Here is a 17694-nt window from a genome sequence, read left to right as displayed (position 1 = left end):
TATTATATATTAAAAAGGTAAATAATGGGCAAATATTATATTCTTTTTAAGCTAATATTTAAATGTCTGCAAAAATATCATTTTGTGCAAAAATCAAGGAATTTCATTTTTTACTTGATTTATTTCATATTAAAAACAAAATATTATTATTATTATAAATATGTACATTTAATAAATAATTCATATTTTATATAAAATATAAATATATAATAATAAATATAAAATCAGAATTTTATTTATCTATTTAAACTAATATTTGAATACTATTTCTATTTTCGACATTTTTTATACTTTTCAGATTTTTCATCCGTACATATTACAATCTTGTTTCATGTATAGTATAGGAATTCTCGCACAATTTTTATTTAAAAATAATTTATCAGAGAAAATCTGCTGGTTATAGAATAATATTTTATAATTATACAACACATATTCTCTTATTATACTCGCTTGATTTTTAACTTTTAATATCTTTTTATTAATTTCGCATATTAATATTTATCTTTGGCATAATGAAAATCTGTACAACATGATAAAGACGTATCTCGCTCAACAAATATATTAAATATATCCTTTAAATATTGAATGGATTGAATGGAAACTTGATGACGAAATGTTAATACTGACGTGAGATTTTGTTTCACATTAAACAAACGCTTACGTGTCGTGAAATCCTGTATATATGACGCATATACTGCACATTGCTGCAATTACGTATTTCCATATGCGCTACTCATAATTACAGATAAAGTATTTGCATTAAAACGCGCAGATTTTTTTTTTCGTTAAGATGATATGCTGATAATAATTATTGATATACATGTTTTCATTCTGATTATTACACTAGTATTACATGATTTAAGAAATAACTGTATGCAAACGTAAGAATTATATCATTTTTCAATTAATTAATTTTTTATTTATACTCTATATCTATTATATATTTATATATTATATCTATTTTTCTGATTTTTCTGATTCATATATATACATAGAAGATATACATATAAATAAGATATAAACGGATACTATTGTATTCTTTCTTGAAAATTCAATTAATTAATTTTTTATTTATATTCTATATCTATTATATATTTATATATTATATCTATTTTTCTGATTTTTCTGATTTATATATATATATATATATATATATATATATATATATATATAGAAGATATACATATAAATAAGAAAAACGGATACTATTGTATTCTTTCTTGAAAATTCAATTAATTAATTTTTTATTTATACTCTATATCTATTATATATTTATATATTATATCTATTTTTCTGATTTTTCTGATTCATATATATACATAGAAGATATACATGTATAAGATATAAACGGATACTATTGTATTCTTTCTTGAAAAGGAAGCACATTTCTTTAGAAAAGTTCTCAAAAATATATCATTCTTGAGACATTTCATATTTTAATACAGAAGTAGAATAGAGAAATAATGTTTTTTTTACTCTGCTATGGGAAAAATCTACAAAGTCCGAGTTCTTAATACAAGTCGCAATAAGAGTATACGTCCTGTCGGCGACTTGGCGCGTTGGCGGGATGTTATCCTGGCCTTAATTATACCGTGCAGCAGGTCGCTGCAAATGCCAAATGCGAAGCCGTGTCGCCTCTCGGAGCTCGTCGCGCGAGTCGCAAAGGTTCGATCGAGCGAGCGAGCAACGGACGGCTTGTCAAACAATGCGAATTATTGCGCGCGGGAGCTTGCGGCGATTGTGTAACGAGCAATTTTAAACTATCGATCGTGCGCGGTCTCGGGGTAACTTCTCGGGGACCGCACAATGCACGCTCCACCAAAATCCTCGACGATGCGCGATGATGGTAGCCCGTAGCTCCTGACCTTTGCTTCCCTAATTGCGCTCGGGATCCTTATAGCGAGCGAGAAACGCCGTGTTAACGTGCGAAAACATATTCGCGCACTCAAAATATTCTTGCAGAGCGATTTTATGAAAAATTCCGCATTACGCTTTATAATGTGTGGTAATTAAGATTTCTTTCCAATGAAAAAGTTAAATGAATATTCATGAAATCTTATTGCATGGAAATTATTTTTCATTTGCCATTTTATGTTATGTGACATTAATTTGTAAAATATTTATTAATTTGTAAAATATTTATTAGTTTATATTATAAATGATATTTTGTAATTATTTCTTTGTCGTTTTTAATTAATATATGCATTAAGTTACAATATGATAATAGTTTAAGCATGCATATTGATTTAGAAATTTATTTTACCCAGTAAATTTATTCAACATTTTACGTTAAAATAATCAAAACTTTGATGAACATAACTTTACTTTAATATAGTAATATAAATTTTATAATTTTTATATTTTATTTTACTCTTTAAAATACAAAAGAATTGTGAAAATATGAAATCAATAATTCAGGGGAACACAATAATATAGTTTAATCATAATTATGTTTAAATATTGATCTTCTAGTATTTATAATGTTTTTTTTATTGATATTCTAGTATTTATATATATTTTAGTATTTTGATATTCTAGTATTTATAATGTTTTTTTTTATAATGTGTGGTAATTAAGATTTTTTTCCAATGAAAAAGTTAAATGAATATTCATGAAATCTTATTGCATGGAAATTATTTTTCATTTGCCATTTTATATTATGTGACATTAATTTGTAAAATATTTATTAGTTTATATTAAAAATTATATTTTGTAATTATTTCTTTGTCGTTTTTAATTAATATATGCATTAAGTTACTTTATGATAATAGTTTAAGCATGCATATTAATTTAGAAATTTATTTTACCCAGTAAATTTTTTCAACATTTTAAAATAATCAAAACTTTGATGAACATAACTTTACTTTAATATAGTAATATAAATTTTATAACTTTTATATTTTATTTTACTCTTTAAAATACAAAAGAATTGTGAAAATACAAAATCAATAATTCAGGGGAACACAATGATATAGTTTAATCATAATTATGTTTAAATATTGATCTTCTAATATTTATAATGTTTTTTTTATATTGATATTCTAGTATTTATATTCTAGTATTTTGATATTCTAGTATTTATAATGTTTTTTTTTATAATGTGTGGTAATTAAGATTTCTTTCCAATGAAAAAGTTAAATGAATATTCACGAAATCTTATTGCATGGAAATTATTTTTCATTTGCCATTTTATATTACGTGACATTAATTTGATAGTTTTGTAAAATATTTATTAGTTTATATTATAAATTATATTTTGTAATTATTTCTTTGTTGTTGTTAATTAATATATGCATTAAGTTACTTTATTATAATAATATTTATATAATTATATAATTATAGTTTAAGCATGCATACATTAATTTAGAAATTTATTTTACCTAGTAAATTTAAATATATTCAACATTTTACGTTAAAATAATCAAAACTTTGATTAACATAACTTTACTTTAATATAGTAATATAAATTGTATAATTTTTATATTTTATTTTACTCTTTAAAATACAAAAGAATTATAAAAATACGAAATCAATAATTCAGGGGAACACAATGATATAGTTTAATCATAATTACATTTAAATATTGATATTCTAGTATTTAAAAATTTTCTAACAATTTGTAAGCACACTTTAATCGTGATTATATTTATATTCTAGTATTTACAAATTTTCTGACAATCTATAAGCACGCTTCGTGGCTTACTACGATTTATAAGAGCGATTTATTTCCGCCTACCATTGTAATATATATCCCATACAAAGAGGTAGTTCACCATTAGTGCACACGTAAATAACGTCTCTATGTAACATACTGCGTCTCAGTGAAAATTGCGTGTCTATCTCATCGAGTGTGTTAGGAAACTCGGAGTCGAACGCACACACACGCAAATATACGCACGTAACTACTTTACTTTCCGCAGCCTAATTATATTTGCCACGATATATACACCCACACACGTGTGTAGGTGTGTACAATACACACTGTGTATGTGCACGTGTGTATAAATGTATGATCGGATGTAGAGTAGTATCTAACTCTATAGAGTAGTTATCTAACAATAAGTGCATCGTAGCCGATGCCACATGTTATGCTGTCAGGTCGAACCTCGCAATATCGCGGATGTTCCGTTTGTCATTATCGATATCGGGACGATGGCGAACGGATATTTTTACGACGCTGCTTTCTCGATGTCGTGAACTTGCCGATGATATTAGAGGCGGATCGATCGTGTGCGAGGCTTCGAAAATACGCGTCCTCGTGTCTCCCTGAAACTTAATTCGATTCTCCTTATGTACACACGAGGATACACTTAACGGAACATCTTTCTCAGTTCTTGATAGAAACAAGACTTATGCATGTTTTCGAATGATTGTATTAGTAATAAGAAATACAACTGCTTGTGTAACAAGTGCACATATAAACAAACATGAATTTGACATTTATCAAAAAATATAATTTTACGGAAAAATATTTTTTAATTGAAATTGCAAACGCCCTTATATTATTACATATATATAGGAAGAATTGTGTAATCGTAAAATTACAAATATATCATAAAATAAGACAATAAAAAATATAATAAGAGATCGCGCAAGCATTTTGATATGATACTTTTATAAATTATTTATTGATACTGTTATTACATATTTTAAGACATAAATAGACAGATGAAATAATACAAAATTTCCGTCTAAAATAATATAAAACTTCCACAGAATAAATATTGCAGTTTTATTGCACAAATCTTTTTTTCTCGTTTAATAGACATTTAATAATATTTTTATTAATTTCAAATATTGTTCTCTCGTTTCTAGATCAGATTTACTTTGATTATTTTTTTTGTACCACGTATACAATTTGCGTGGATGTACCAATTTGTGAATTTCAATCTCAACTTGATATCGCGGGAGCAAACGCATACGCCTGCGGAATTTGACGCCGATTAAAACTATTTTAGTATTCCATCGGTGGCTGTGTATTGTAATTCGGGTTCAAAGGTTACATTTCAGCGCGAATTGTGCCCGCGCGTTGTGCGGAGTAATTAATCCTTATTTGGATCGGTAATCGTATCGGATCCATGATGTGGATGCCTTTCTTTAAAGGTCGTTTAAAGCCGAAAGAGCGATGCGCGAGTCCGAATGTGTGTCAAAAGCTTCACGATACACGTTGTAATTTTACTACCGGTGTTAAAATTCAAGCTTTTATTCGAACCGATCGAGTTCCATTCGCTGCACGAATTATAAATCGACTAGAAATACCATTGCTTTCGAATTCCAGTGATATGCGTGACATTTTTTCAATTATATTTTATATAATCGACATATATTTATATAATTGAATAAGGATCATTTTTAATAGAAAGTTCGGATAGTAATTTGTAATTAATTAAATTTTAAAATCTTCCAACTCTTGATTTCTTCTCCGGAACAAAATAAAGAGTTAAGTAATTTATATAAATCATTTTCTCGTGTTTATTATTTACATTCTTTTCATGATATTAATGTATAATCATGGAGTATATATTTTTATAAATTTCTTTTTAAAAATTGAAAGAAAAAGAGAGAAAGAGAAATTTATTTTTAGAGAGAATTTAATTAATTAATCTAACTTGGGAATATAATATTACAGGCTATCATATAAGTTTTCTTTTTACATGTCATGTCTCATGTATGAAATACACATTAACTTTTATCTGATTTCCATACATTTTCTAATTTTCATTTTTATTATGCTGACATTGTAAGGTCGATTTAAATCGCCGGAAGCGTGAGAGGTAAAACGTGCGACATTGCAAATGTCTCGATGTGGGTCAAATTTACTCTAGGATGACGGCTATGTCCTTGTACGCACCTCTGCAAATGGGTCATCGTTAAATATGGGTCATGGTCTTTTTCCCTCCCTGTCTCCGTCTTTTGTGAGCTATTCCGTTCGCGAAGCTCCTGCTTAGCGCGATTAACCACGTACAATACTATCTATAATAGTTTTCTCCCCTCTTCTTCCATGGGATGAATCGCCCATAACGAAAATAAATTATACGAAATTACTAAATTATACTTGTTCATCGAGAGAGTCGATTTTTTGTTTAATAAAAAAAATGCAATGCCGCAAACATTTTGCCGATTATCGCAAGTTCTGATAATGCTCAGCGAAATAAGTATCCGAATTTATATGAACGAAATCAAATTATGTTTGCAAAATGTACTTTACTTTAGGAAAACTTAGGATTACTAGCGTTGACAATAATTCATGCTAACTTTGATTTATTTAATTTTCTTTCATTGTTTGCGTTATGAAAAAAATACAAAATGGAAATCATTAATTTTAGTTTAATTAATTTTGAACTTGATAGTCTATTTTAAATGATCTGTAATTCGGAACAAAACTCAGAATTGAGAGAGAATTTTCATTTATTATTTTATATACTGCTATTTAAGTAATTTGATTACTCCATGAAATAAAATCCATGAGATTTACTGAAATTTAGAGTTTTGAAGCTTGAAATTTGTTTAATAAAAATTGCATAATCGTCGTGAGTTTTTCATGTTAAACGATCTGATCAATTCAATTTCTTGAATTTTAATAGGATGTATATATTTTCTCATATTGGAGACAATAAACAATATGATGATTGATTAAAATTGTTGGTATTGATTCAAGAAGAAACAATCTTTTTCTTATCATTGATATTTTCTTTGCCTTTAACCTTCCTTGCTTTCTCTCTCTCTCTCTCTCTCTCTCTCTTTTTCTACCCACGATATTCTTCAAAGCTTTAACCTCTGACTTTACCCTTGGAAATATCCTGTTGTTCGAGAAAATCTCCACTGTTTTTCAGGATAATCCAAACTTATGAGCAATTAGTCGACCTCGTTCAATCTACGCGGCCCACCACAATATTATAGACTAGCAAAGGGTATTCATAACGATTTATGTTGTTCAGGAAGATTTCCGTGAACGATCCTGTTGCATGAGATGATCGCACGAGCGTGAAATACCTGTCTGAAATCTTAAGATTTATGTCTTTCTGAATATACGCTAAAATATACTAGCCTTCTATTTTCAAAAATTTGATATATTTTAACAATATGATTTTTACATTTTTTTAAAAATCCTCGAAAATCTCCTCGAAATCTTAAATGATCTATTTTGAAAATCTTTATGTATCTAGAATTTTTGACTTCACCTTTTGACTAATAACTTTTTACTTTAATTTGCTTATATCCAGATTCTTCGGTCTTCAAGTTCTTGTTAAAATTACAATTTTCATATTTATAATTAGATCCAGTATAAATATTAAATTTAAAAATTATTATTTTATGCTCATCAGTTACTTGACAAGATGCGAAATAAAAGATAAACTTTATGTCGATATTTGTGATATATTATATTTTACTCGACTGTTATTTGACTCGATTGTTCGTCGACATTAAGAATTAAGTAAGGAAGTTTTGACAAATTGAACTAAGTTAAATTTTGACAAGTATGAGTTTCCCTTAATCTTATGACGTCGGATTAAGAGATCCCTAAAATCGATGAAATGTGTTGTTCATTTGGTTGCAGTGGATTTTAGGCTAAGAATAACGAATTTCTCTTGCAGTACATGACGGAAAAGATGGGCGGAGCAGAGGGAACAAAGCTTGACGTTGATTTTGTGGATATGGAGAGGGTGAGTAGTGTATTTCCGCGCACTTTCTATGCGTGTGTATATGTGTGTTAAGTGAAGAAGAACGCCTTCCATATTTTTGCACGATTCCTTTGTGAGGCCGTCAAGAAAGAGATGACTTGCACATTCTATATGGAAGCATTATTACTGAATTTCAAAGATTTACCCGGCTTCTCTTAGCTTTGCCGGTGGTCCTATCAATCATTTAGAGGACTTTCAGAGGACCTTCTTAACGCTTCCATACGAAATACGAAGTTAGAAAAGCACTTTATCGCCTTCTTTCGATCGATTTATGTTTAATATAATAATCATTTTGATTTATTATAAAACTGGTGAACAATTTTCTCGAAAACGCTTTGTCAATTTCTTGTGAAATTGCTTAATTCTACGATTTTGAATGCATGAAATTTCATAATACTAATTGTTTTCATATAAATCTATGTCAATTATAGTTTGAGATAAATAGAAATCCATGGTAAAGATTTCTCTCTTCTTACAAATTACAAGACGAAGATTCAGGCCAATGTTTGATCTGTCAAAAATAAAGCGATTAGATTTTACCCATGTTGAATGTACCAAGAAACACGATTGTAAAACAAGAGGATAGTTCAGGTTACAATTGCCTTATGCGAAATTGTGCAGATATTACTTCCAGAAAATAATATCTCGAATGCCTCGCTTTACTCGCTGGAATCGATAATCCATCTCTTATATACGGATCGTGAATATAATACCCTCGAGTCTTAAAAAGAATTTCTTGATATTCTCGTCAATGCGAATCAATGCAAGAGACAGAAAAACTCCACATAAAAATATCACGTACGCAGAAAACAGACGTCACGTATGAGCTCGTGGAGGAGCTGCAGATGAAAACGAAGGAGTTCCTTCAGCCGAATCCAACGGCGAGGGCGAAGATGGCAGCGGTCAAGGGCATCAGCAAGCTCAGCGGTCAGGCAAAGGCCTCCACCTACCCTCAGCCGGAAGGTGTACTCGGCGATTGCATGTTAATGTACGGCAAGAAAATGGGCGAGGACAGCATTTTCGGTACATACGATTTCATTCCGACACAATCGTGTCGAGGAAAACAGACGATCCGCAGCTCTCTCTCTCTCTCTTTAAAATAAAAATCTCCGCTAGAGAATAAAATATTTCTGTATACGAGTCGTGTTTTCTCTAAGAGTATTCTTATGTCAGCTATGTTACTGTTATTTCTACTCGTAAAACTAAAATTATTTTCATATATTTCATTCGAAAATGTATTTTCTCTGTCACGAGAAAAAATATTCTTTTTTTTTTTCAACAACTTGTTTCTTCGACAATTTTTTATCCGACATTTTTGAAAATCAAGTTGAATAATTATTTTAAACAATAAAAATGGTTTTTCGAGTTGTATCGTTTTCCCATCGAAATTTATTGACGTTTGACGCGAAATACGTCTGGTAAAGAGGCGGAATGATCACTCGATTGTCTAAACATCACCTTATTTTGCACTCCTATCAATCCAGCCCAGGCTCTCATTGAAATGGGCGAGGCCATGAAGCAGATGGCGGACGTGAAATATTCGTTGGATGATAACATCAAGCAGAACTTCCTCGAGCCGCTACACCATCTGCAAACCAAGGATCTCAAAGAAGTGATGGTACGGTTATTAGAAAAGTTGTGCGCTCTAGAGAAATCACCGCGTTTCGCGCTTTCGGTTCTGACGCGAAATACGTTCGATCCTCACTGATTTGTTGTTTCCAGCACCACCGGAAGAAACTGCAAGGCCGTAGGTTGGACTTTGATTGCAAGCGAAGACGCCAGGCGAAAGGTACGTTAAAGTTCTCCTCTCTGCATGTGTGCTCTCGTTCTCTCGCGCTCTTTATTGATTTATTCAGCGAGCGGCGTCGCGCGTGTCCTTGCGTCTCGTCGCTCGCAATTTGAAGAATTGAAATAAAAACCACGACGACGAGGGAACAGTAATGCGCATAATAACGCGACACGATGGAAGATTGCACCTCTAACGGAGAGGAGCCAGAACCGCACGATCGTGATCTCTCGTGATAGCGATGTCGTAAAAGAAAATGACATTACAGCAAGGCTCTTCGATGTCGAGGGGTCAAAACTGCAAAACCGTCATTTTCACGGAGATAAAAGTCTCATGACCTCTCCTCTGCAAGCGGAAAATATACACCTCCGATAGGAAAAAATGCCACGGTTGCGAAATCGTCCCCTTTTTTTCGAGATTGTGATGCGAATGAAGCACCGAGAACGATTATAAGAAACGATTATAAGTTATAGTCGCAAAAATGTGTCTTTAAGGATGTTTTGTATGTACAATCCCAGCAAAAAGTAGCTGAAAATCAATATTGATGAATATATCCACTTGTATGGTGTATTTTGAGAGAATAAGAAATTGTGTGGAATATTACAATTTGATTCTTAGCTACAGTACAGAGATGTATTTTTTAATCTTTATTGCGTTTTTGTTGAAATATATTCCGAATTTTGTTAAGGATATATTGGAGATATATTACAATCAATGAGATCGCCGTGAATTTTTAATTTAACATTCTTAATATACTAATAACTTACTCTTAATATACTAATAATATACTAATAACATTCTAAATCGTCATGAATTATTTCAAATTTTTTTACTTACTCCTTTAAAAGTTATTAATTTTTGAATTTTGCGATTTTAACGTAGGACCTTATGTAAACGTTCAAGAGACAGATAATTATTCACAAACTATAAAAAAAACAATGATAAAAATTTCATTTTGTAATATTATATTCTTCATACATGTAAAAATGTTCCCACAAAGTTTTAAAACGATTTACTTGCTCGTTTTGAAATTATTATTAAAAAATAACTGTGATTATCGGTTTGACGTAATATTGATAATAAAACGTATATACAAATTTATACATTTTCTTGGAAATTAATACCTATTTATATTAAAGAATACTTTGAAATATGATTTCGTGATTTTTAAAAAATTTTTGATCAATTAGAATTCGTATTTTTCTTAACCAGTTAGTACTTGTATAATATTATTTGACCAAATATTTTCTCTGTATCTAAACTTTTGCAAATTTTAAAATTTTAAAAATTCTGAATATTATTTCCATGTGTTTTTGTCATTTGAATCAACATGGTTATACGTTTCCCAAAAGAACACATGTTAATTCGGTGCAAATTAAAATCCTTATGACTTGTGAACGCTTTAGTGAATCGATTTAAAAATGGTACTGAAGATTCTAAACATATGTAAGGACATTCTGTACAATTTTCATTAAATTCTGTACAATTTTCATTAAATTCTCAATATTTTGAAAATATATATTTACAAAACATCCTTAAATAACGATTTTTTTTTAAATTTATTATCAGAATTTCTTTCTTTATATAAATAAAATTTAACGAAATCTTTTGAAAAAAGATACAAGAATAAAAGTTAGTTTATTATTGTTTTGTCAGTTTCGTTAATGTAACATATCTTTTTTTATTGTAACATAATTTAAATCTCGATTAATACTAACTTATTATTAGTTTTGCGAATTTTATCATTAACTATTATTACATTGTGTCAGGTAAACGATTTAACGCTTTGGCTATTACCTTGTCTCTTCTTTCCAAGTTTTATACAATTTTTATTTCGATTTTACTTCGCTTATATTTTTCCAGCGAAGCAACTTGATGGATTTTTTAAGAAGCTTTGTTTTTCACTGTCGGCATGCACAGCTAAAATAAAAAGCTAAAATCGTGTCTCATACATGATTCGCTCTTTCATAATAGCGTCATTAAGATGAAATCGTTGCATGAATAGATTAAAATGATACAATTCTTGTTTTTGTGATAGAAAAAGATCTCTTACTCGCACGCTGCGCTGCATGAGTACGTACGAATAGAATAATAAATCAGCATCATATTGTGAATTTACAAGTAGAGCGAAGGGAATGCGAATGCTTTTCTCTAGTGTATCCACTTTATATGCATCAGGAATTAATTTTCATATGATCAATTCACTTACTGTTTTAGTAAGTAAGCTATTTATAAATACGCGGAATAAATTTGTAGTATTTTAATTTAATATATGAGGAGGAAAGATTTTTTTGTCCGTATTTTTATGTAACTTTACATAAATATTAATTTAATAAACTTACATATACAGGATGTTCCAAAACTCATAATCAATCTTTCAAAGACAGATTCCTGGGATCATCTGAAGACGATTTTTCCTCAACGAAAATGTCGAGGCACTAATAATTTTCGAATTATAAGTGATTGGAAATAAGAGGTTTTTCGTAAACTAAGCTTTGTAGAAATAAAATATTAACAAAACCACATTCTTCGATTAATTTTAAATAGAGTTTACTTTAGTTGAGTTTTAATTTAAGGCTTAATTGCAAAGATATATGATGACAAAAATTGGGAACATGCAAAAAATGTTGGCCTTCATCGAAATTTTCGCTGAGGAAAACTCGTCTCCAAATGATCCCAGGATTCTGTCTTTGAAAGATTGAGTATGAGTTTTGGAACACCCTGTATATTAATTTTATATTATATATTTATATGAATTATATATGCATTTATAACAAGAAATTTCTTAGATTTTTATTGAAACTAAAAAATAATGATTGCGAATTATTTCGAATTTTCAATTTGTTTAGAATGACAGTTGTGTCTGATGAGTAATTACATTAATACATTTTGTTATCATGAGTCTTTCACGTTATCATGATTTGCCTCGAATGATTTTCGCTTTTTACTGACAATTGGTGTGATTGGTGCCTATTTTTCGTTGGGCTTAACAATTAGCGACTGGGAAGAGGTCCATCAGTCCGCATTTCGGAAGCCCAGCGCGGTCGAGCACCTCGTCGCCGTATGTTGGTATGGTGACTTTCGTTATGCTCTTAAGAGCTTGTTGTTATCCTGTATTTTTGGAATTTTGCCATTATTATATATCGTCGATCAATACATCCTCCCACTGATAGTCGCTTGTAAAATTCCACGAAAGTTTCCAAATGACGAAAATAGTTTTGGAAATTTCTAAAAGATAGAAAGACGTCTGAAATTTAGAATATTTTTTTATGTATCTTTAAAAGAAATATCTCTGAAAAATATATCGTTAGATATTTTTAGGAGGTTTATTTAAAAGATTCGTTTAAAAAAAAATTAGCCCTTTAGATTTTATGTTGTTCTTATGCCAATATTAAAGAATGATAATTTTCACAAGTATTTACAATGACACTGAGAACATGCTTTTTTACAGTACCAAGAAATATATTGCTTGCGAAGTCGTAGAATTAATTACGCTTTTTTATCGTTTCTCCCGCGCTGTATTTTAAGTGTTTAGATTTAGGAAACAAGCAACCCCAGTAGTGCAACCTTTTTAATGCCGTTGGCGGGGCAACCGTTTGCGAACAGGTTCTCACGTTTCAGACGACGAGATTCGTCAGGCCGAGGAGAAGTTCGCGGAGAGCCTTCATCTGGCGCAGATGGGCATGTTCAATTTGCTGGAGAACGATGTAAGTCGTCGTCGTTAAGCATATGTGCGGACCAAGATTTTCACATCGTTCTTTTGCAGATCGAACAAGTCGCTCAATTGGCAACCTTTAGCGAGGCTCTTCTCGAATACCATCAACAGTGTACTGAGATACTTAAAGGGTTGACGGAGACGCTTTTCGAAAAGTATGTTTGCAATGCAAATCACGGTACAGAATTCCACGACATAGAAGTATATTCTCAATGTATGATTTTTTTTTCTTTTTGACTTTATGACGCAACGAGCTAGGATTTTCTTGAATAACAGCATTTTATATCAGTGCATTTTTTTTATAAATAGATAAGAAAATTTCTCATGCGCGAAAGAAGTCTTAATGTAACTTTATCCATCAATGTATTTGAATGTATGACTATTCTTTCTTTTAGAATTTGAATGTATGACTATGCTTTCTTTTAGACGATATTGTGTACGAATGAATTTTACTAATTCCTTAGGAAAGATGAGGCGATGAACCGACCAAAGCTGGAATTTGTGCCGAAGACATTGGCAGATTTGCACGTGGAAGGTGGATTGTCGGACCACATGAACGGTGGGAACTTCTCCCTTCACGGTAAAACACATTTCACAGATACTCCACACACGGCGCGATGACACTCGGGTGGTCTGGCTGTGTCTAACTGTTCCTTATTCTCTCTTTTTCTCTGTCATGCCGACGTTTACGTGTCCTTACGTGGTTCCACATTAACCGATATATTGTATCTGTCTCTTATATCCCTCCCCCTTCGGCGAAACTATCCAATGTTAAATTTTTTCTGTGCTTTGATCTCACGCACAAACTTATTACCCGCCCCCTATCAAAATATCGATTATTTAATTTTACGATTTATTTAATTTTACCTTCTGAAATTTTATCTCGTCTTTTTTCCTGCCGATATGAATAAAACGTTATATTCTCAATCTTTCATGGATATTTAAATCTAGATGCAAATTTTCATTGAACGGTTAATTTAATGTGAGCTAATGTAAATAAAAAAAAGGAGAAATAATTTAATTTTTTTCACACTTGTTAATATTTCCATTTATTAATATATCAAAATGAATATTTCAAATTAAGGGAATTGAGATATAGATTGAATTTTCTTACTTATTTTTTAAAATTAATTTAGACACATGACATAAATCGAAAAGATTTATTTAAAGATTATTTAATGGGAGAATATATTGATGATTAATCCTAAAGTGAATATCCGTGTATTGATATATTTATCATACTGTCAATTAAATGTCGACGTATCAAACTTGGTCCTTTAAGGATCGATGTCCGTGATTATGCGTGGAATACACACACACACACACACACACACACACGTGCGCGTGCACTTCCGTCACACTGTCATATTATCACATTATTCTTCCTTTGATTGTGCTGTGTGTATAATGTGGCATACCTGTCTGTCCTTCTGACACAATGTAGGGGCAAGTCAAGCCGGCTCTCCGATTCATGCGGACGGGAAACGCTCGCAGCTCGAGCTATTTCCGGCCGGAAACCCGCCACAATCTACCAATGGTAAACTTTGCATGGGGGTTTCCTTTTCTCTTTCTCTCTCTCTATTTGGCAAACAAATGAACCCTTCTCTGAGTTGCTCGAGGGCGGTTGTATCAACTGTTACGTTATTAAGGACGGTTAACGCCGCTCATAATTACCTAAAGTTTCTCGCTCTCTATCTGATAACAATGTTCTGGGAACACGATATTAGTTATCAGAATCAATAATCAAGATTGTTGGTGCAACTGTAATCTTGATGTCTCCTTCATTTTTCTTTCGATAAAATTACCCACCGCTTTCTTATATAACGATGCCGATGATCAATCACTATGCATGTTTGTCAGATAGTGCCTTGCCACCCTGTGCCGTAGTAAAGAATAGTGCTGAATAATTTTTAAGTAATCAAAAAAACTACAACAAGAAGGAAAGCAGCGATTATAAATAAAATTCTTACGTAATATAATTTATTATGTCAATAAAAATAATTATTTCAATAAATTCTTATAAATATGTAATAATTTATATTTCGATGCAAAAGGGATGCAATCAAAACTTACAGAATCATAGCATTTTAATTTGCATTTTTGCACAAAAAAATATGAGAATGTAATTTTTTATTATATAATATAATATATAATATAATTATATTATAAATTATATTATAAATTATATTATATAATATAATTTATTAATATTAAAAGTGTAAGTAAACTTTGAAAGATTCTATCTTTTCTTAAGGCATTTTTAGAAAACAATATATTAATTGCACTTAAAAAAGTAGATAAATTGTATCCTTCTTGCTGCAAAGGCTTCAATTAGCTCACGCAGGTTTGAGTTAAGTTATTGATTTTATTCGAGGAGTTTACTTTTACTTTCTCGAGCATTCTAATGTAAATGCATTTTTGATTTTTGCATTTAGAAAGAAATCGCGACATCGCGCACTGTTATCATTGCACGATGTTTTTTGCGCGACCACCGGGTCGCCGATTGTTAAATGTTGTAGTTTGAATGCATCGCGATACACGACGCGCAGTCAGTTTCTGTCAGATTAGCCCAGCGCTTTCGGTAGTTTTAGCACACTCGTGCCGACTATTTTCAGCTTCACCCTTGCCCTCACCGAGCAAATCGCCCGCGAGGACGCCGATAACACAGCCGAGAACGCCATGCTGCACAGCCCTATACGACTTCGAACCCGAAAATCCCGGTGAACTTGGATTCAAGGTAAAAAAATCGCGTATTATTCGCCAAGTACTCAAGCAACGTCAATGTTCTTTTTTTTTTTTTAAGGAAAGATATCTAGAAGATGTTTAAAAGATGTGTGATATCCTTCAAAATATCAATTTTTCAAATGATTTTGAAAAAAATATCCATTTTAGACACAATTTGATTTACTTCAGTTGATTTCATAAACATAAATATGATAAAATATAAATATAAGTTTGATTCACACATTTCGATTGAATTTTCTTCATTCTTTTGCTGGACGTCTTTTTAGATTTCTTTCCTGGATTCTTATTGTCTTTTTTTCGGAGATGAATAATTAGCGCTTGCTTGCATTAACGATCGCGATATTTTCTTTGCAGGAAAACGACACGATCACCTTGACTCAGAAAATCGACGAGAATTGGTTCGAGGGCAGCCTGGACGGCCGCACTGGTTACTTCCCTGTGACTTACGTGCAGGTCGTAGTGCCATTACCCTAAGAGGACGCCGCGCATCTCGAAACCAAAGACCCTGCATATTCGTTCACTAGCGTCTACCACTACAGGATTATTCTGCTCTCCAGCTAGCCTAAAACCTAGACAACCCTTCGACAAAAACTTATCTACTATATCTATCTCGATCTTATCTAACTTACGTTGCGGTTTCAAACTTGTGTCCAAGACGCGATACACAAATTTCTCTAGCATTTTTTCCTCGCACCCCTTACACAGAGAGACCCCTTTCCGCAGATCCCGAGAATAGCCTCTATTACGCATGTTAATGTACATATATAATGTTATAGTGTATTTTATCGACGTAAGGACCTTCGCGCGCGCAGATACATAAACACACATAAACATAAATGCGTAACCAGAAAAAATGTGCATAGATACATTATAGACGTATTATATACCTATATACAAATTACACAACAAATACATACACAGATGCAAATAATCTATATTAAAATACACACACACACACACATATGAAAACTTATATAGACACACAGAACATTTACCTACAATAGCAGTTCACTGTCAAGGGCGGCTCTCTCTTCATCTTCTTTTCTACATTATCTATCTTCCGCCTCGTTGAGATGCTTTCGAATTTTCACAGAGTGCACAAAAGAAAAAGATCGAGCGTAATGTGAATCAATTATAGCGGGGCGTCATTTTTATCGATATATTTCTTTGAGATTCAATTAATATCATTCCGAAAATATTCTATCGTTCCGATAATGAGCTAAGACTAGGCATACGTTTCTGTTGCACATTATGAATTTCGGATCAGGTGAGATTACTCCAGTGAATTGGACTTTCCGCTAAGACGGATAAAAATTTCAAACTTAGCATTGCTCCATTGATGTTAATTCTAAAATTTTTTCTCTATATTATAAATAGGATTTGAAGGAACATAGTTGAAAATGCTAAATTAGAATTAGAAAATTTAATCAAACAATGTCGTTTAGTCTAAGAAGATAGTTTATACTTTTCATGTAAAAAACATTAAATGGATTATCTAAAACATCAGCTAGTTTTTAAACTGAATTTTTAATTATTACATTTTTAATTGTAATTATTACATTTAATATTTTTAATTATTACATAATTGAACGGCTGGAGCAATCTTACTTCGGAATTTGTTTGTTTTTCTTTCATGTAACATAAAAGATTTTAAAATCTATTAAAAATCGCATAAATTTCTTCATAAATCTCACTTATTGTACAATCAAATGCATGATTTTCCTCTCATGAGAATTCAATTAGTCAATTCGCGGCACATATTTTGC

General features: G+C 31.2%; 1 protein-coding gene across 9 annotated transcripts in view; it reads left to right on the top strand.

Annotated features, from left to right (window-relative positions):
- Positions 1-17448, top strand: part of LOC105257490 (endophilin-A) — a 30967-nt gene extending 13519 nt beyond the window's left edge. For 3 of the 9 annotated variants that reach the window (XM_011268143.3, XM_011268144.3, XM_011268137.3), the window contains 11 exons: positions 7596-7664; positions 8489-8705; positions 9167-9300; positions 9405-9471; positions 12466-12537; positions 13090-13175; positions 13235-13338; positions 13648-13763; positions 14628-14720; positions 15799-15920; positions 16283-17448. In XM_011268143.3, coding sequence (XP_011266445.1) covers positions 7596-7664; positions 8489-8705; positions 9167-9300; positions 9405-9471; positions 12466-12537; positions 13090-13175; positions 13235-13338; positions 13648-13763; positions 14628-14720; positions 15799-15920; positions 16283-16402 — 1200 coding nt within the window. In that variant the 3' untranslated portion in view covers positions 16403-17448. Of the gene's footprint in view, positions 1-7595; positions 7665-8488; positions 8706-9166; positions 9301-9404; positions 9472-12465; positions 12538-13074; positions 13176-13234; positions 13339-13647; positions 13764-14627; positions 14721-15798; positions 15921-16282 lie in introns of all 9 variants that reach the window. The other 6 variants (XM_011268139.3, XM_011268141.3, XM_011268140.3 and 3 more) reach the window with 6 other exon arrangements.
- Positions 17449-17694: the final 246 nt, after the last annotated feature.

Source organism: Camponotus floridanus, unplaced genomic scaffold (assembly GCF_003227725.1).
Source record: "Camponotus floridanus strain SB8 unplaced genomic scaffold, Cflo_v7.5 scaffold56, whole genome shotgun sequence".
Lineage (NCBI taxonomy): Eukaryota > Metazoa > Arthropoda > Insecta > Hymenoptera > Formicidae > Camponotus > Camponotus floridanus.
The sequence above is the reverse complement of the archived record's forward strand: the minus strand, read 5'-3'. Positions and strand labels throughout refer to the sequence as shown.